The sequence below is a fragment of the Anguilla rostrata genome, chromosome 10 (genome assembly GCF_018555375.3).
Source record: "Anguilla rostrata isolate EN2019 chromosome 10, ASM1855537v3, whole genome shotgun sequence".
Classification (NCBI taxonomy): domain Eukaryota; kingdom Metazoa; phylum Chordata; class Actinopteri; order Anguilliformes; family Anguillidae; genus Anguilla; species Anguilla rostrata.
This window is the reverse complement of record NC_057942.1, coordinates 14,836,624-14,857,140: the sequence shown is the minus strand read 5'-3', so window position 1 is coordinate 14,857,140 and position 20,517 is coordinate 14,836,624. Positions and strand designations below refer to the sequence as shown.

The following is a 20,517-nucleotide window of genomic DNA, read 5'->3' as shown; positions in this document are numbered from 1 at the left end:
CCCTGTAGCTCTAAGGGTCTAACATCAGTGTTGCTATGCTGGCTATGAATATTCTGTCTTCATTCAAGCCCCCTTGATTAGTATTTGTAATTAGCCAGCAAATATGGAGATTTTGAGCTTCAAAATAGCAGAGACAGAACGTTCCATACAGAGAATATGGAGATGACCATCTGGGCAGCACAGGGAATCTGTGACTCCACCCACAGTTACACAGGTTGACCTCTGACCTCTGCCCTCTCGATGATCAGCTCCCCAGATCGCAGAACGGTGAATTTTCCCAGAAGGCCTGCCACCTTGATGCCATCCTTCTCCCAGGAAATCCTGGGTTCGGGTAGTCCTTGGGCAGCACAGGGTAACAGCGCCTGGAATCCCTGAATGACTGACAGCTCGGACTGACCAACTGGAATCATGGGTGGGACTGCAGAAGGGAAAAGGAGGGGTTAGAAGAGGATCTATGTCTATCCATACTGCTGTGAACAGCACACAACCTTAAATCACGATCTTTAAAATTGCATGCAATATTTTTCCACTTGAGGGGCAACTACAGCTGTTCTCATCTCATTGAGGGCCTTGTTTATATTATGGTGATGGGCCCAAATCCAGAATAAACTACAGTAGACTGTAGAAGTCTAGTGAACCACTACATAATTGGCTATAGCAGCATTTAATTTGCTTTTTTTTAACATTGTTAAATTCTGCCTCAATCAGTTGTTCCAGCACCATCTGCATCAGGTGCACAATTATTTGGTATTATAACTGCAGAAGCTCAGCTTGTGGACTGCAGAGTACAGAAAACCATGCCTGACTGAACACATTTCGGGTGATGCGCATGCTGGTGCGTATTCTCCAGTGCTGACAGTGGAATTTTGCAGGGGTGAGACGGGATCACACTTGCGAGTGGGAATTTCATACTGGGGGAGAATAAGTTAACATGTACTTTCAAATGGAGTCGCCTGTTTCTAGCAACCAAAGGACTACCAATTGAACCTCAGAGAACATGGCTTATAGAATAATATGATGTGCACAAACAAATGCACACACATATGCACACAGTAAATAAATCTCAGGTGACAAAACTTATTTAAATCAAACATTCAACCACTTTCCCCTTTGTCGTAACCGCTCAAAAACAACCCTGGTGCCCTTTAGGCCAGTATCGAGCACTCACTCTGAATAGTGAGCCGGATGTCCAGGCTGGCCCTGCCTGCATAGTTTTTGGCTGAGCAGGTGTAGAGGCCGGCGTCGCTGCGTTGTGTGGTGGCGATCCAGAGGGTTCCATTGGAGAAGACCCGCAGGTGTGCCCCCTCCGCCACTGGCCGCCTGTCCTTCTGCCAGGACACCTCTGGCTGGGGCTGCCCATCTGCCCCACACTGCAGGCTGACTGGCTGGCCCACCACGGCCGTGTACTCCAGGCTTGGGGCAGTGAGCACAGGAGGGACTGCAGTAAATTGGCCACAGCGTGTGAAATAAGATGAGACAAGTAATTCAGTTATGTGTGTATAACCGAAGAAAGACTGAATAGAGATTATAAAAGAGGTCTGCACTGAAGAAGACTCTTAGTCATAGTCCTAGCCTTATAACCATGTTCCACACATGCACACACACACACACAGTACAAAGTGTAAGATGCTATTCAACCATGAACTCAACAAGGGTACCTTGCAGGACAAGCCGTGTCCTTCCCACAGCTGTGCCTGCCTCGTTCTGTGCCATGCACTGGTAAGTACCAGCATCCCCTAGTGTCACGCGGGAGAACTGCAGGGCACCACTCGGTAGCATGGCCAGCCTGTGACCTGTGCAAAAACCGACAAATGTCAGAATAAACAACCACAGCTGAATGGTACACCAAAACACAGTAATGACTGAGAAGCAAGAACAATATGTGAAAAACAGGTGGCAAAACAGGCATTAGATCAACACACTAATCAAGTTCTCACCAGTGGCTATCGGCACACCCTCCCGTTGCCAGGTGATGGTAGGTCTAGGGAAACCCTGCACGTCGCAGGGCAGAATAATCCCATGATGCAACACCACTTTCACTTCCTCCTTCATGGGACGCACCTCTGGGGGTTCTGAGAACAAAACAACATAAGGTATCATGGGACATCACAGAGAAAAACAGATAAAACAGACCAAATACTCGACCACATGACCGTGTTTACACTACAGCTTCAAAAAAGCTTTATTTTAAAAACATAATGCATGTAGTCAGTACGTTATTAGCCAAATCTGTGAAGTGTTTTGAGGTGCAATATTATAAGGAAGGTGCTAAACAGTTATAATTATTACAGTCATGTTAATGATCATCAGAAACATTATCAACATCATTATCATCATAGCCTTAGGCATTTGTTTTACTATTTTATAAAATCCCTCTACATACAATACATTATGTATTCCCATATCACTAGAATTGCTTAAGCCTCATTAGTTGTCTGTGTAAGTCAATCACATAGACCACACACAACCTCCCAGCCCTTCAGCGAACCTTGTACGGTGAGGGTGATGTGTTTGTAGGCGACTCCAGCGGGGTTGCGGGCAGAGCAGGTGTACCTTCCTGCATGGCTGGGTTCAGCCTTCGTGATCTCCAGCACACCTGAACAGTACAGCACAGCATCACTGACCCTGACCAGCCAGATAGCACTGCAGGCCACTGATTGGAGGATCTCTCACAGACAACAACTGGAATCCCATGGGTACCTGGTGTGCTAGTGCAAGGCAGTACTGCCCCAAATCTTTTGGTGGCCCTATACAAAATTTGATTTGGGCCCCTATCCTTATACCCTTATATGTGTGCCCGGGTGGGACTACAGTAGGGGTAGTCAGAAGAGTTCTGACAGAATTTAAACCAACCTATCCCTACTTTCACACTGCTACAAACTCCTGTTCATAACAGAAGAATGCATATAAGGTCACATGGGAATACAAGCAGGTGTAAAGAAAAGAACATCGCTACTATAGCTGACAAAGTGTGACTGCACTGACAAAAGACAGCATGCAAGCTAACAGACTCGCCCTTGGTAATGTGCTACAAGTACACTGGCATTAAAGGGCTGTGTATTACCAGTGGGCAGGACCCGATAGCTGCCTCCACGAGAGCCCAGCTGCGCCCCACTTTTGGTCCAGCTGATTTTTGGCTCGGGGCGACCCAGCACGTGGCAGGGGAGGATCACAGGGGACATCTTGATGGCGGTGACTGTGGTGATGTCATCCTCAATAGAAGGGGGGACTGGTTGGAGAGACAGAGAGGGAGGGAGAAATTCCACACTCATTTCTTGTGTTTTGTGTTCAGGCTTCCGTTGCTACAGCTATCAGGAACCCATGACTAATTGAATTCATCAGCAAGCACACTATTCTCAAGGACCTCCTAGCCTGAGAGCAATACATCCTTAAATAGCAACATACAGATACATCCTAAAGATATTAAATGAACAGGTTAACTGGTGATACCTTGCAGAATGACCTCAATGACCCTGCGCTCTTCTCCAACCTCATTGGCTGATGTGCACTCAAAGTATCCTTCGTCTTCATTGGATGGGGAGGTAATAACCAGAGAGCCAGAAGACAGTAACCTTTCAGGGAGAAAAACACAAATTATGAAACTCCTAACAAAATACAAAAACAGCTGTGTTCCCTGAAAGTGACTCGGCTAAATAAAATGTGTGTATCAACCAAAACATATATGTGATTTGGTTGATATACAAAAAATACTGCTGATATCATTGTGAACAGTCTGTGTGTGTTTGTGTGTGTGTGTGTGTACGGAGTTGGAGGTGGGTGTAAGCACCTGTAGGCCCCAGGATCCTTTGTGAGGTCAAGGGGGGTCCCATTCCTTTTCCAGGACACTTGGGGAGTAGGGATACCCGTGGTCTCACAGCTCAGAATGGCTCGCACCCCCGTCGTCATGGTTATGTTAAAGGGACCGGGGCGGATAGATGGACCCACTACACCCACAGAAGAGAGAGAGCAATGAGAGAGGGCAGGGTGCAGGAAGAGAAGAACAGTGAGCTCAGAAGCTGTGCTGTAAAGGCTCTACAGGAAGAGCTACATCCATTCAATACAACTTATTTTAACATACAAAAAAGGGGTATTTGGAGTAGAGTCTGACACTGTAGCCCCAGTAGACACTGTTCACAATGTCCAGGTCTGACAATGTTCACCCTAAAACTATGCTGGGTGCTAAAACCGGTGAATACTGGTAACAGGTAACAAAAGTAACAATACTGCTATATTAACAAAATTTCCATATAGAAAGAGAACTAAAATAACACATAAAAAGTAACTTTCAGATGAAAATTCAAAGGAACAATTGAAAAACTGAAAAACATTGACAGTTATGAAACAAAAAAAAGTGTTGCCAGTACCAAACACTTGCAGATCCATCCCATGATGGTCCGAGCCGGCTGGGTTGGAGGCTGTGCAGTAGTACCGTCCGGCGTCAGACAGCTGCGCAGACCCGATGCGCAGTGAGCCCTCAGCCAAGATGGTGAACCTGGCCCACACATAACAACATGTTCAACCGGTGTGGAGCTAAAACCAAGGCCGCTCAATAGCAGCTAACGCTCTGAAGCCCTGTCCATCCTCTGGTGCTAGAGCATCATTACTGCTGCTGCTTACCGAGGAGCAAAGTGTCCAAAGATACTTAAGATAGGATACAGCGTTATACAACATACTCTCAGAGCTTTTCCTCTACTCTATCCATCCCCGCAGCATAAGGAGGAAGAAGAGGCAAGACAAGAGAGGTAGAGGTGCTGGCCAACACAAGGCTTTTTAACAATATTTTACCCGATTGCAATAAATTGTGAGTGGCCTTTGTTATAATTAGAGAAGAACATAATGACAATTGCTTGTCTTGGAATGGCTAGGTTCTGTGGATGGGTTTAAGGGCTGGTTTGTAATCATGAAAATTCAGAGCAGAGGAACACAATAAATTGCTTTCTCCAGTCACAGCAAAAAAAAAAAAAAACAATAATAAACTTCTTTGAACTTTGCAAATAGATCTTCAAACAATATTGCTAAAATATAATAGCTTTTCATAATATAGTGTTTCTTTATCAAAGTGTCAATGTGCTTGACAAGCACATTTACATAAAAAGTACGACCATGAAAAGGAATGGAATGGACACATTAATACACAGACAGGGTTAGAATGGGAAAGGGACACCCAAAAGTTTCAAAACTGCAGTTTAAAAAAAAGTTTTTTCCTCAAACAACAGTCAAACAAAAACCTGAATGGTACAAAAACTTTGCAGGCACTGCTTCTCCTCACCTGCTGTTGTTGGGGACCAATGGCAGGCCATCTTTTCTCCATATGACAGATGGGGTGGGTGTTCCCTCTGCTTCACAGGGCAGCACTGCAGCCTGATTGACATGAACTGTGACCACTGAGGGGCCTGCCTTGATTATCGGTGGCACTGAAGAGGAAGTGGAGAGGATATTCAGACTAAGAAATGCTAAAACAAATGTGGCGCAGCAAGAAGCAGGTAAATCCAATTTACACTGAAGGTATCTTTCAGGGACTTTCCAGATAGATAGATAGATAGATAGATAGATGGGTCAGTGGTAAGTCACCAATACAAGAAACACAGGGATAGTTTCGGTGGATTGCTCACCATATTTGTCAGAAATATATTGACAGAAATATTGTCTCAAACAGATAGTCAGCCACAAGTACTCAAATCAAATACTCATGGAGAGACAGAGAGACAGACAGTTGGACAGACATACTCACAGAGGACATCCACTGTGAAGGACAGGCTGTTGCTGCCGGCTATGTTGCTGACCACACAGCTGTACAGGCCACTGTCCTCAGGCATCACGTCCTGAATTTCAAGGAACTGCCCCCCTGCCAGAATCTGGACACGCCCACCCAGCTGCATCGAAGATCAGAAGATCAGAGGGCCATGAACATGCAAAACAGCATGCCTTTCATTTCTACATTGGATTTGATCATTCTTCAGTCAACCAGTCATTGATTCATTTACTTATTGAAGAATTCACAGCTAATTTGCATGACCCCCCACCCACTGCATTCTGTCTGACCTGCAGCTTGGCGTCATCTTTGAGCCACTCAATGACAGGCGGAGGGTCACTGTTGGCCTGGCACTCCAGTGTCAGGTGACCCTTAGTGGGGACAGATATGGTCCGGATGTCTCCAGAGCCCAGCAGTGTTGGAGGAACTGAACAAGAGAGAAAAAGCGACAGGCTTTCATTAGAGACAGGATGCACTACTGGGAAGCCTGCATCACTTTGCTGGAATGTTCCACAGAGAGACTCTATTTGCACACATGAATGTACCTCACCTTGAACCTGTACCCAGTGATTCCTCCCATCCTCCCCGGCAGGGCTGCTGGCCAGACAGGTATAGAGACCTGCATCTTCTACCTGTCCCAGTCACACACAAAGGTTTACAGAATGGGTGTGGTCTTGTTTAAGGGAATGGACGGCTCAACACTGGAGATGCATACATCACTGAAATAAGCCAGCAATGCATACTCAGGTAAACTAGTACTAATGAACTCTCTCCCCTCCTCATTAGTTGGTATTTGTTTAGGGCCCGGGTTTTCAACAGTGGGTCCTTGAAGGTACTGTAGGGGGTCCCTGGCCAGACTTGATATACAATGACTATATATAGACTTTGAAAAATATTTCAAAATATACATATACTTTTTTGATGTAACCCTTTTTTATCTTGTGATGGGGGTCACCCCTGGAGCCTGAATGGGGGTCCCTGGATCAGAAAGGGTTGAAACCCCCTGTTCTAGGAGTAAGTAAGACCCATTATTGCGACATGGTTACTACTACTCACACATACCCCTCCACATGACTCCCCATTACAAATACAGTTTACAGTGTGACATCATCTTACTATTTTTCATGCCTCTGAGTTACATACATTTTTCTTACCAAAGATCACCAAAGGGTTAAGTGCACATCTACAGTTGGCTACACATGTCTCCCAGGCTACCAGGCGAATTGCCCAGCCATAGCTGGCTAATTCTGGCAGGATGGAGGTCATGGTGGAAGCCTACCTGAACCTTGCTAATCCTGAGCAAGCCCCCATTTCTCAGCACCACAGCGTCCCCCTCCAGTGGGTGCCCGTCCTTCAGCCAGCTCAGAGTGGGAGGGGGGACCCCTTCTGCAGCACACTCCAGCTCCAGGGGACTGTTTATGGCGATGGACACTTCCTCCGGGGAGCCAGAACCAGAGATCTTCGGAGGCTCTGTGTTAAAGCACAAACATCGCAGAGATACAGTAGGTATGCCAGGTAAATACTGCAGGAGCTCATTCTGGTTTTATTTGCTTATATATGATGATATGTGTGAGGCACTGCGGTGTGCATGTCTGTGTATATTGTGCTTGAGTGTGTATGGCCTGTGTGTAGTGTGTGATTAGCATATCCACGTGATTGCCCTTCTCATCCAGGACAGTGAGATTGAAGGTCTTGGTGCTGCAGTGCATTGGCTTTTCAACCGCAGTGATTTGTGTACCTGCGTGTAGCATGTACGCTGAGTTCACAGCAGCAATGCGACGTGGACATGCCATGTGTACAGTGTGTGCATGCGACGGCCCTTCTCACCCTGCACAGTCATGTTGAAGGTCTTGGTGATGCTGTGCATTGGCTATGCAGCCGTATTAAACTTCTGAGTTTACCTGCGTGTAGCCTGTATGAAGCAGGAATGTGATCTGGAAGCACCGTGTGTGTAAGGTGTGCATGCGACGGCCCTTCTCACCCTGCACAGTGAGGTTGAAGGTCTTGGTGCTGCTGCCCGCCTGGTTGCTGGCGACGCAGCTGTACTGGCCCGCGTCAGCAGAGCTCACGTCCGGCAGCCGGAGCCGCGTCTCGTGCCCGTCCAGCAGCAGGTTGCGGTGCAGGGACAGCGGCTGGCCGTCCTTGAGCCAGGACAGCGAGGGCGGCGGGATCCCCCGGGCCTCGCAGGTGAGCGTCACCAGCGAGCCCTGCACCACCGTCACATGCTCGGTGGGCTCCACATGATCCACACCTGGGGGCACTAACACATCAAAAAATTTGTGATTGTAATCCCTTTCCTTAGAGCTTAGCCTCCAGCAGGGAAATTCCATTACCGCAAAAAGAGAACTCAGCATAATGCAGCAATTTTAACTTGTGAGGAAAAAGAAGAACAGAAATTGAATGGTGAAAAAAGACTGCCATCCAGTTTTGAGTCCCTTGATATAAGCTAGGCTAGGCCGTACCTTGCACCTGCACATCGTAGCTGAGTTCTGCCAGTCCTGCCCGACTGCGGGCCACGCAGGTATAGACCCCAGAGTCTGACAGCTGCACCGGTGAGATCCTTGGGAACACAGAACACAGATGGTAAAGTATCCCCCCAATCGCCTCCTCTCTCATCTAAACTACTAGATTGACACAAAACTTTCTCATGTTATCAAAGGAGTACAGAAAAGAGCAGGGAAAGCTGGATTCAATCTAGAGACAATTAAATATAGGAGGAGAGGACACACCAGCTGACAGTGTCTGGACAGAGGAAGTGGGAAAGAGGAGGAGTAGGTGGAAGAGGAGGAAGTGAGCAGAATAAGAGCAGGATAAGAATATGAAGAAGGGGAAGGAGAGCTAGAGAGAGAGTATGGTTGAAAAAGGGAAGAAAAGGTGGCAAGAGTGTAAATGCGTGAAGAGTGAGAGATATAGGATAAATGGAAAATGGGGAGAAATGAAGTGGAGAGGAGGAGGAGATGGGGAAAGGGAGAGGAATAAGGAGAAGGAGGAGGAGTAAGGGCCTCACCTGAGGACAGCGTCTGCAGAGAGGAGCCGGGTTCGAGGGGAGAGGAGCAGGGGGCGTCCGTTCCACAGCCAGCTGATCTGGGGTGGGGGGTATCCTGCTGCCAGGCACTCCAGGGTCACCACACTGTCCTGGGCTACCTGCACTTCCCGTGGGGAGCCCACATCACCCCCAATAGAGGGGGGCACTAAAAGAAGAGGAAAAATGGCCTGGGTCAGTACTGGGCCAATCATTTTCAGCACAGGAAATGCACCCCTCTCCCCAGACAGGAAGGGCAGGCGAGTAAAACTGACCCAGCACGGACAGGGTGTAGATCTTGCTCTCCTGGCCAGCGGGACTGACCGCCAGGCAGGTGTATGTCCCTGAGTCGGTGGGCCTCAGCCCCAGCAGCGTCAGAGCGCCCCCATCAGGAGACAAGCTGTTGCACACAAGCACAATGTATCAAAGTTCATGGCACAAAGTCCGCGGGTCGACACACATTCTGAACCTCCCCCATTCTCCTCTCTCCTCGACTGTGCCCTCCCTCCCCCTCTGCCTCCTCTCCCTTTTCTCCATTTCTTAATTTCTTGCCTTTCTTCTCCCATCCCCCTCATAAAACCCAGAAAAACCGAACAAAAGTAGGCACCCACTGTAAGTTCTGCATGTCGGTGGTGTCCAGGGGTGCCCCATTCTTCAGCCAGCTCAGCTGGGGCTTGGGGGTCCCTGTCACCCGGCATTCCATGGTCAGCTCCTCCCCCACTGCAGCGCTGATCTCCGAGGGCTGGCCGGAGTCCAGGATGGTGGGCAAAACTGGAACGTGGAGCGTTGCACATGTCAGTACAGACCAGCACAGAGGTGACTACAGTGGTTAATGCAAAGATATAGTCCAAACCCTAGCCAAAAAGTCACACCCACATTCAACATACAAGAGGTGCCCTGGTATAAGCCTGTTTTTCTGAAGCCCTCTTTTGAGCGATGCATATTCTGGTGATCATTCTGAACCAGAGCTCTGAAATCTCAATTAATGAAGTTTGACTGAGCTGATAACTGAATACTGCTCTGAAATGGACACCCCAAGTTGTGTCACATTTAATCAGAATGATCTTTCTTTTTTTACTCATATACTTCTTTCAGAGCAAAGACATTTCTGACAACCCATATCATATTGATTTTACAGTGAGCTCCATAATGATTGGGACAAAGACATGCTTTTTTTTCCTGATTTGGCTCTGTGCTCCACCATTTTATATTTATATAATTTGACTGGGAACAGGTTTGAGAAACAGGAAATCCATTGCTGTTACTAAATACAATAGCCTATCTAATCTATTTGATAATATTCAGATAGATAGATCAGTTATTCCTGGTTGTGAACACACAGGCAAAACTGGTAGAACTGGATACACGGAAGCTGGTTTTTACCCTGCACTGTGAGGCTGTAGTCCTTGTGAATCTCTCCCTCGCTGTTCTTGGCCACACAGGTGTAGGTGCCGGCATGAGAGAGCTGAAGAGGTCCGAGTTCCAGCCTACTGCCCCGCACTGACCACTTCCACTGAACACTACTCTCTGTGCGCCAGTAACAATAAAGACGTGGACATCAACATCACACAAACAGAACCTGAACATTGCTCTCTGAGCACTGAAAACAATTAAGATAGCCATCAGTATCACAGAGACTTCTACTGAACAGTGCTGTTTTGCATTAGAGAGAATAAAGACATGGACAGAAATGTCCAAGAATATCACTAAACACTATGAGAGACTATAAGGAAGTGGACACCGACACCGGAGAAACGTTCTCTGAACACTGCTCTGTGCATCAGAAACAAGCACAAAAGAACACCAAGAGCATTCAAATGAACCCTTACAGGCACTGGTACCAACATTGATTCACACAACTTCAGCTAATATTCATACATTTAAATTCAGTCAATAGATATGCATTCAAAACCAACAATTTGCAATAATTTAATTTTAGTAGCAGCCTACTGACAAACACAATGTAAACACTTTCAGAATGATTATGGCAAATAACATGGAACTGTTATTGGAATGTGCTGATAAAAATTTCTGAAGAAGTTACTGTAATGCTCACTTCTGAAATAAGTGACACAATGCATTTACTGTCAGTTGTTGGCATATAATTCAAGCCACTGTATAACTGAGTAAGTAAACTGATTCCAAAGACACAATAGATTAATGTAGGTTTACAGATTTCACAAAAGTACTTTCAGTAGTTAATAGTTATGTTAATAGAAGTTTTTTGCATTTCAACACTGCAGCTCAGCTGCTGAGAGTATAGCTCAATAAAAGGTCACTATAATATATAATATAATATAATATAATATAATATAATATAATATAATATAATATAATATAATATAATATTTCCTTCTGAAAAAACAAAACTGAAGGGGAGCTTATCGCATTACAATCCTGAACGCACACTAGAACAGACACAGTTCCATTTTCTCACCAATAGGGACACCGTCCTTCATCCAGGCGATGCTGGGGGCTGGGACGCCCGTGGCCTCACAGAGCAGGGTGATGTGGGAACCTTGGGTTTGGACCAGGGTCTCCTGGAGAGGCTCATTCAAAGCAGGGGGCACTGCCGATGTGCAGGGGGAAAACCGGAAAAAATCTTACCTAACATTGTGTGGAAATCAGTTTTCTACATTCAGTCTTGATAACAAAGGGCTAGATACCCAATCAAGAGACTTATGCTGCCAGAAGCTGGTAGGGCACTACAGAAAGTAGAGTAAATAAATGCGTCAGAATGAGGTCTCACCGTGGACAGTCAGGCGGAAAGTCCTGTCCACTTGTCCAGCGATGTTTGACACCTTGCAGGTGTAGATTCCATTGTCAGCTACCTGCAAACAAAAATGAATTGACTATCGTGGTCAGTACAGACAGTAAAGTACAAGTCTGTTTGCTGTCAAATCTTCTATGTCATTGGTGTGATTTGTGGTCAGAGATGGGTCTGTGATTGATGATTAATGATAAGGAGTCAGTCCATAATTCTGATTTGTATCTTTGAGGTTCTAAACATTTTAAAGAGGTAGAACGCTTACAAAAATAGAAAGGCACTGAAACTGGGTCTGGGGGTCTGAAGTCTCAACAAAATGGCAAAAAATATTTTCCCTGAATACAGAAAAAAGTAATAAAATATAACTATACTAAATATACTGTAGTAAGACTGATGGAAGGCTCTAATCCATATATTACTGTATTAAATTTCCACTGCATTGCAGCCTGTGGTGCCAGATGCAGGTTTTAGAAGTAAAATATTTTATAGTCTGATATAATTCTATGCTATATGACCTCCTTTTTCAAATCAGCTTCCATGCATTAGTATATTAAATTACCGTTGCATTGCAGCATGTGGTGTTGGATACAGGTTTCAGAAGTTAAATAATTTACAGAGGTGAGGCTCTATCAGGGCGACCATTTTAAGGGGCCTAATTTAAAAGAAACCTTTCAGAAGCGCAGGAATAACACACAGACACACACCTGAACTCCCTGGATCTTCAGCAGGTGCCCTTCCACCCTCAGGCCACTTCCCTGGGCTAGCTGGAGCCCATTGCGGTACCATGTGACCTCGGGCTCCGGCTTACCCTCCGCTTCACACCGCAGGGAGACGAACGTCCCCACTTGGGGGGTCACGAACTCTGGCTCAGAGTCAGTGCGGGGCTTCAGGACTGGCGGGACTTTAACAAAGATGTAAAGCAGATGAAATTAAGATGGAGTAAAGCTTTATATTAAATGTGACTTCATAGAACTTGCTGTGTGGAATAAGTCCATCAAAATTCACTCTTCAACCTTAATAAAAATATGCAACCTTAAGATGCCTGAGAAATTCTAGTTTAATTATACCCAAGAAGAATTAATCCTGTTGAAAAGCATCAGTTTTCCATTTCACATTTATGCTTTTAAACTGCTGTTTCAATACCATCCATGCTGAATTGATGAAAATTAAATTGGAAAACATTCAAATAGGCTGACAATGTTTCATTGGGGGTGGTGCTGAGGTTTAATTTCACTGTGAGCGGTACTGACCATACACACTGAGCTGGATGCTTTTCTGGTTCTGTCCTGCAGGGTTGGTGGCGGTGCAGACATACTGCCCGGCATCTTGCACTCTGGCCCGGGGAAGCTGTAACATCTGACCACCTGCAGACATTCAATCACGTTAACGGATACGTATTCACTGAAAACACATTCACAGAGATGAGCCTTCACCAAGCCTACTTCGTCATCAAAAACACACCTTGCAGACACACCTTAATACATCTTAACACCTTAAGACTAATTAATAAAATTTACCAAAGTAACATAAAATTTAACTGAAACAAAAATTCTCTCACAGAAACACTTTTCGGGTGAGTACGCACACCCACGCACGCACGCACACACACACACACACACACACACAAATGAGGAGTGCTGCTCTGGCCCTGACCTGGCAGGATGTGGATTCCTGTACTGAACTGTAGGGCCTCTCCATCCTTGGTCCAGGTGATATCAGGAGGAGGGTAGGCTTGGACGTCGCACAGCAAGGACACCATGTGACCCTCAATTACGCTCATCTCCTCCTCCCTCTGCCCGACGACTCTTGGGGGAACTATAGCAACATACTTTGTTATCGATGATTGGGTAAAAACTCACCAGCATGCACTCGGGCCAGTGGTTCCCAAACTGTGGGCTGGGATCACTGGTGGGTTATGGGAGCGTTTAAGGTTGGTTGAGATAACACAAAAAATATATGTTGTATACTTTTCATTGCACGTTACACGTAGTGCACAGGGTACATGCAGTGGTTTTGACGTTAACTATAAACGTTGGGGTAGGGTTAGTCTCACCTTGTACAGTCAGACTGAAGAGCTTCTCCACTGCGCCCACTTTATTCTCTGCTACACATAGGTATCCTGCCATGTCTGACACCTGCACACTGACAATCTGCAGAGTGGGGTTTGAGCCACAATGTTATATGCAGGCCACACGACCAGCCAGGCACCAGTACATCAGTGAACTCAACACCAGCACTATCATTGTGTTATTATATGATGGGCTCTTATGGGCTCTCATCTAAGGCTACTTACATATCCTACATTACAAATCTTGTCCAATTAAGGTTAACAAACCTTCTTTAATTGTACAGTGTTGGCTCCCCATCTGGGAACTGAACCTGTAACCTACTGGTTATAAGTTCCTACACCATCATGCCAGTAAACAAGGAACGAGGATCGAACCTCAAGCAGCTTCCCGTCCTCCAGGATGTGGAGCTGAGGCCCGCTGTAGAGAGGCAGGCCGTCCCGAAGCCAGGAGATTGCGGGCGCAGGGTTTCCGGACACGGAGCACCCCAGCTGGACCGTGCTGTTGACCACTGCCATGACCTCTTCCATGAACTCATCCGCTTGACCGATGATGGTAGGGGGCACTGCGATACCACAAGGGATACAATGACAGAGGGCACCGCAACACAGGAAGCGACACAAGTTTTGTCCCCACAAGTAAAGAGGTCCCTTTATAGAAGGTGAGTAATCAAGTCCCCACCAGAATAGTAAAACGCATACACACACACATAGTGTGTAGTCCTGCAGCATAGCTGCAGCAATACCATGTGATGAGATGAGGGGTACAGTGACTCAGAATGGGACCGTTTGACGCACAACCTAACCCCGCATCATCTTAATCATTTGTTCTCTAACTGTGCGCTGGGACCCACTGCTAGCTTTTGGGAGGGGGTGGGAAAAAAAATATAACCCATCTTTCCCTTCATTTCACAGGTTCTGAAACATGCATCTTGATGGTGGCACTTTGCCTATCTTTAGCTCTTGTGGTGTTTGCTCAGCATGTTAAATGCTTTTTTTCAGTAAGTCACTTTGACTACTTCAGTGCAGTACAAAGGGCTTTGTGAAAATGTTTCTGTCATAGGTAAGTTAGAATTTGTTCATGAAGTATGTGGTTTTACAGTTAAAGTAAAACTTCAATTTTCTATCATTCAAAGCGTAAATCCCAAGTGATTCCTTTACGCTCTGAATAGCTTTTTAAGCAATACCTCCCTAAAAGGCATCAGCTATCAGCTAGTTTAAAGAAGCATACCGTTCACCTACCCAGCACCTCCAGATCAAAGTGCATGCGGTCTTCGCCGGCCTCATTCACCGCCTGACAGGTATACTTCCCAGCATCCTCTTTCCGCACCCGTGGGATCTGCAAGACCTGGCCTCCTGAGAAAACGATCCACTCATTGAGCATTAAGCCACAACCAATCAATCACAGAAGTCTACTGCTGGGGCCATGCACTGTGTCATACAGGACTTGCTGTAGATGTACTGTGTCATGTGACGGGAAACCTTGCAGACTCACCAGGAAGCAACACCACTCCATCGCTGGTGGAGAGCTTGCGCCCATCTCGGTACCAGCTGAGGCGGGGAGGGGGGATGGCGTTGCTCTCACATGATAGGCTGATGGTGTGACCCAGGACTACCTCCCGCCTCTCCATCATCTCCTCCCCTCCATCTCCACCCTCCTCCTCCTCTCCCAGACCCCAGGCCGCTGGTCCGTTGTTCACCCGGTGGAAGACAGGCGGCACTGTGGAGTAGGTGTGGATTTAATTTAGGAATAATGACTGTAGTAGTGTAACTGTATTAAAGCATCACAATGCAGTTAACAATAATGCTAGATATACTTTTAATCAAACACACCAGTGACACAGATTTCACAATGGGGAAGAATTTAACAGTCTGTGCAAATAATTCTCGTACAACACTATACAATCTTGACAACCATAAAATAAACCTGTCTCTGGTCTCCCAGCATGCAATAATATTAATTTGTGGCATTATGCAATATGCCTGTGTAGCAGACTGTCTCTCCTACAATTAAATCATCTTTGTCATTGACCGAATGAAGACAATGACCTTGTACGGTAACATGGAAGTCCCTCTTGGCCTCCCCGGCCGCGTTGGACACCACACAGGTATACTGTCCCTCGTGGGACAGGAGGGCACGGTCGAGGTGCAGAACATGGCCGTCCACCCGGATCCCAACGTGAGCGTCACCCACAAGCAGCTGGAGATGAGGAAAATCATCAGCATCCTGAGAGGTCCATACAGTAAGCCTGGTTTCCACTCAACAGCCTTGGCCAAGGTCTAAGCTACTCCCTGTTTACACACTGTGACCCAGGTCTGCTTTCACCTACCATTTGTTCTTAACTTTGAATTAAAACAAATTCAAATGCATTTTCCTTTTTTGGTGACTGTTCTGAGGGAAAATGTTTGCACTTAATTGGGAGTCACACTGAAGGCTTTTTAATAACTTGTTGAACTTTTCTGGAACCATCTACATCAAAATCTATTCTGATTGCTTATGAATAGATGAAGGAGCTCATTACACAGATTTATGCTTTTCCTCACTATTTTGTAATGAAGGAATTATGATGCATAAATCTTTGTTATTACTGATTGTGGGAAGTAATAATAAAAAAATGAGTGTTAATCATAACTATGAGTACGTTGTACACATGGGGAATTAAAATGTTTAGAACCTCCGATATAAATCAAAGTTTTGGTCTGACTCCTTATCATTAGTCACCAATCACAAACACGTGAAAGCAGTTACTTATCTCTGAATCACTACCCATCCAATCAAATGGGTTCACCCCAGAACCGCCAATCACACACACACACACCTGTCCGTCTCTGTACCACTGTATGGTGGGCTCAGGAAAGCCTTTGGACAGGCAGGACAGAGCCAAGGTGCCATTGATCCGGACCTTCACCTCTCTGCTGCCAAACCCGAGGGACGTGGAGTCATCTGCTTCAATCTGAGGGGGAACTAAAGAGAGGACACCATGCAATAAAGTATTACTTTATAAAGATACACTTTGTCAGTGTAAAGCATAGTGTTTGCTTACAAATGATTTTTAAGAATGGTGTAGAATGTGATTGAAGGTGTTACATATACTTAAGGAATACTTACTTTGTATTGCTTGTTTTTATTATTTAAATTGAAATTAATTTGTCATTGTGTGTGTAATGACATAGTGCTACCTTCAATTTGATGCTGAATGCTTAGCGCAAAGAGGCTCATCATGGCCTTCCTAGTTTATACATCTAAGAATTTATGAGGGTTCTTGTGGATAATATGACAATATACCAGGGTCTGTTAAGTCGAAGCTTCTAAATTTAGTTTTCACTCCATACCAGCATAAATTGGATCAGCTGATCTGCAGAGCAGCATGAAAATGGGCACACCCCCTTACCCAGAACCCTCAGCGTGTAGTGTCTGTGGGCAGTGCCGGCGGGGTTGGTGGCGCGGCAGGTGTACCGGCCTGCGTCGTCGCCGCGCGCCGCCCCCAGGTGGAGAGCCTGCCCCCCCCGGGTGTACGTGAGCCGGGCGCTGGACACGATTGGCTGGCCGTCCTTCAGCCACGTCAGACTGGGGGCGGGCACGCCCTCGGCCTCGCAGGGGAGCATGGTGGGAAAACCCAGCACCACAGACACCTCCGAGCTCTCGCTGGAGCTCCTGATGGAAGGGGGTGCTAACGAGACATGGGGGGGAGGGACAAGGGGAAGATGTTAGCGGGAACTACATTATCACCTATCAGGGTGAACCAGTGTAAGGAATGGGATGTTTTATTTTGGGGAGGGGAAGGGGGGGGGGCAGGGAGGTTACCCTGGACTGTGACCCTGAACTGGCGCATCTGGGTGCCGGCGCGGTTGCTGGCGACGCAGCGGTACAGGCCCTGGTCCCTCAGCCGGACAGACTTCACCTTCATCACCTGGCCCTGCTCCAGGAACTCCACGTGGGGGTCTCCATGTCGTGACAGCACCCTGTGCAGAAAGGAGGGATGCTGCCGCTTGCATCACAGGTACGAATGGTCCCCATGTGACGAGTGTTTTAGTGTGAGTGTGTGAGGGTGTCCGTGTGTGTGCATTTGGGAGTGTGTGTGTGTGTGTGTACTGTAGGTGTGTGAACGTGAGTGTGTGCGTAAGTGTGTGTTTATGTGTGTGCACGTGTGTCTGTGTGTGTGTTGTTTGAATCTGTAGTCAGTAACCCATCTTCACTCACTCTCCATCCCGACTCCATTCTACTTTGGGTGCTGGGCGGCCGTTGACCCGGCATTGCAGCTCCACTTCCTGCCCGGCCACCACCGCCAGGTCCTGCATCGCCAACGTGCCTGAGATCACAGGGGGAGCTGTGGGGCCAGGGACAGTCAGACAGGTGGACCACCAGAGGCAGAGAAAGACAGAAAGAGGACACATACAAACGGGAACACAGAGACACAAAGGGAGAATACTGAAAACCATGACCCATTTAGTGCTCACAAAAATGAGGTTACACTTTCCTGAACCAAAAAAGTTTCTAAGCAAAGTTCTTGCACCCTACAAACCACTGCAGTCCGTGCTACCTGTTCTAAATCCCTTCCCCAGATTTCTACTGTTGAATGCCAATGTGATTTACATTCCAGTCTAGCTCATAGCTCTCAGAAATGGACTCCATGCCAAAGAGTCTATTCTAACATTTAATTAAGCAATTCAAACTCACCTCATGTCCACAGGGGTTTCACTCACAAAAAATCAGCGGCTCACTTTCTTTGCATATTGTTGAAGAAAGTTTTCGTGTACAAAGCTCTCGCTTTAAAACTGGCATATCTGATGAATAACCTACCCTGAACAAATCCATCCGAACCGAACAAGAGATGCTGTCACTCACCTTGCACCACAATGCTGTAGTCCCTCCTGGCTTCACCGGCTTTGTTTGAAGCCCTGCAAGAAAATGTGCCAGAATGTTCCATCTGGACCCGATAGATTCTCAGAAGCCTCTTTCCATTCTGGAGGTAAATCCCTGCATAATCGTTCACCTGCAGAAGACCAAAGATGAAAGGTGTTTGTAATCTGACTCTTTAATAAAAGTAATATTTATCAACCGGAATATACTAATACACCACTAGGTGTCACTGTGTTGCTAGAGATATCAATCTGGTGGTTTCAAAAGACCAAAGTAAGACCACAGAAAGACAAAAATAACTATTGTGTGGTTCAGCGTTGCTGGTGCCCTGAATGGCAAAGTGGACTGGACTGACCCACTTAATCTCATCATAAGAGCAAATAAATGAAATTATAGTTGAGCGTCTGGGACATTCGAGAGGTGGGCACAACCGTATTGTTCGTCTGAAAAACCAAAGCCTCTTCTGGGGAGACGGTACCCACAGGTCGGCCATCTTTGGTCCAGGTGATGGAGGGAGAGGGGTTCCCGAAGGCATCACAGCCCAGACTGAGGGGCTGGTGAAGGGTCACCGTAAGGTTGGCAGCTTGTCCATCATCCTGAATCTCTGGGGGAACTGGAGGGGAAACAAGAGAAACAGAATAATAAATGAGTGGTGGAGTAGCAGAGTCAATACATAGCTATTAAAGCTACATAGCTGACTTCCTAAGTAGTGATGAAGTAGGGGAGTTGAAAAGTAGTGATGGAGTAGAAGAATTTGTAAGTAGAAATGAAGTAGAGTTGATAAGTAGTGATGACGTGGACAAGTTGATAAGTGGTGATGGAGTAGAGGAGTTGATAAGTAGTGATGGAGTAGAGGAGTTGATAAGTAGTGATGGAGTGGAGGAGTTGATAAGCAGTGATTAAGTAGAGAAGTTGATGAGTAGAAGAGTTGATAAGTAGTGATGGAGTAGAGGAGTTGATAAGTATTGATGGATTAGAAGAGTTCGAAAGTAGAAATGAAGTAGAGTTGATAAGTAGTGATGGAGTAGAGGAGTTGATAAGTAGTGATGAAGTAGAGGAGTTGATAAGTGGTGATTAAGTAGATTACTTGATAAGTAGTGATGAAGTGGAAGAGTTGATAAGCAGTGATGAGTAGAGGAGTTGATAAGTAGTGATGGAGTGGAGGAGTTGATAAGCAGTGATTAAGTAGAGAAGTTGAAGAGTAGAAGAGTTGATAAGTAGTGATGGAGTAGAGGAGTTGATAAGTATTGATGGATTAGAAGAGTTCGAAAGTAGAAATGAAGTAGAGTTGATAAGTAGTGATGGAGTAGAGGAGTTGATAAGTAGTGATGAAGTAGAGGAGTTGATAAGTGGTGATTAAGTAGATTAAATGGTAAATGGACTGCATTTATATAGCGCTTTTATCCAAAGCGCTTTACAATTGATGCCTCTCATTCACCAGAGCAGTTAGGGGTTTAGGGGTTAGGTGTCTTGCTCAAGGACACTTCGACATGCCCAGGGCAGGGTTTGAACCGGCAACCCTCCGACTGCCAGACAATCGGTCTTACCTCCTGAGCTATGTCGCCCCCAGATTACTTGATAAGTAGTGATCGAGTAGAGGAGTTGAACAGTAGTGATGAAGTGGAAGAGTTGATAAGCAGTGATGAGTAGAGGAGTTGATAAGCATTGATGGATAGAAGAGTTCGAAAGTAGTAATGAAGTAGAGTTGATGATGGAGTAGAGGAGTTGATAAGTGGTGATGGAGTAGAGGAGTTGATAAATAGTGATGGAGTAGAGGAGTTAATAAATAGTGATGGAGTAGAGGTGCGGTAATGGAATAATAGTGAGGGGGAGTGGTGGGGGAGCGGCATTGCGGTTTAGCAATTTGAGCTGCTGGAGTGATAATGACCCAAAATGTTAAGTCTGTTTCCCAGGTGAGGCATTGCTGTGGCACCATTGAGCAAAGGTGCATAAAAATGAATTAGCTTCAGAAAATGTCTAACTGTGATATATGAATTCATAAATCATGAGCTCCTTAATCTCCTGTTGTCCTGCGGTTCAAAAATAATTC

General features: G+C 46.0%; 1 protein-coding gene across 1 annotated transcript in view; it reads right to left on the bottom strand.

The window, feature by feature from the left end:
- hmcn2 (hemicentin 2) overlaps positions 1-20,517 on the bottom strand; it is a 61,799-nt gene that overhangs the window by 14,009 nt on the left and 27,273 nt on the right. Inside the window, exons 27-62 of the mRNA XM_064354367.1 lie at positions 18,950-19,080; positions 18,453-18,600; positions 17,808-17,934; positions 17,412-17,569; positions 16,999-17,277; positions 16,426-16,571; positions 15,656-15,806; positions 15,102-15,326; positions 14,849-14,962; positions 13,985-14,172; positions 13,595-13,691; positions 13,195-13,356; positions 12,792-12,905; positions 12,246-12,442; positions 11,524-11,605; positions 11,212-11,343; positions 10,158-10,301; positions 9,386-9,545; positions 9,050-9,174; positions 8,760-8,943; positions 8,215-8,312; positions 7,734-8,012; positions 7,032-7,222; positions 6,303-6,384; positions 6,043-6,179; positions 5,732-5,873; positions 5,270-5,414; positions 4,365-4,492; positions 3,788-3,944; positions 3,451-3,572; positions 3,065-3,229; positions 2,489-2,596; positions 1,938-2,072; positions 1,659-1,793; positions 1,169-1,438; positions 228-418 (exon numbers count right to left, since the gene is read on the bottom strand). Coding sequence (XP_064210437.1) covers positions 228-418; positions 1,169-1,438; positions 1,659-1,793; positions 1,938-2,072; positions 2,489-2,596; positions 3,065-3,229; positions 3,451-3,572; positions 3,788-3,944; positions 4,365-4,492; positions 5,270-5,414; positions 5,732-5,873; positions 6,043-6,179; positions 6,303-6,384; positions 7,032-7,222; positions 7,734-8,012; positions 8,215-8,312; positions 8,760-8,943; positions 9,050-9,174; positions 9,386-9,545; positions 10,158-10,301; positions 11,212-11,343; positions 11,524-11,605; positions 12,246-12,442; positions 12,792-12,905; positions 13,195-13,356; positions 13,595-13,691; positions 13,985-14,172; positions 14,849-14,962; positions 15,102-15,326; positions 15,656-15,806; positions 16,426-16,571; positions 16,999-17,277; positions 17,412-17,569; positions 17,808-17,934; positions 18,453-18,600; positions 18,950-19,080 — 5,549 coding nt within the window. The remainder of the gene's footprint in view (positions 1-227; positions 419-1,168; positions 1,439-1,658; positions 1,794-1,937; positions 2,073-2,488; positions 2,597-3,064; positions 3,230-3,450; positions 3,573-3,787; positions 3,945-4,364; positions 4,493-5,269; positions 5,415-5,731; positions 5,874-6,042; positions 6,180-6,302; positions 6,385-7,031; positions 7,223-7,733; positions 8,013-8,214; positions 8,313-8,759; positions 8,944-9,049; positions 9,175-9,385; positions 9,546-10,157; positions 10,302-11,211; positions 11,344-11,523; positions 11,606-12,245; positions 12,443-12,791; positions 12,906-13,194; positions 13,357-13,594; positions 13,692-13,984; positions 14,173-14,848; positions 14,963-15,101; positions 15,327-15,655; positions 15,807-16,425; positions 16,572-16,998; positions 17,278-17,411; positions 17,570-17,807; positions 17,935-18,452; positions 18,601-18,949; positions 19,081-20,517) is intronic.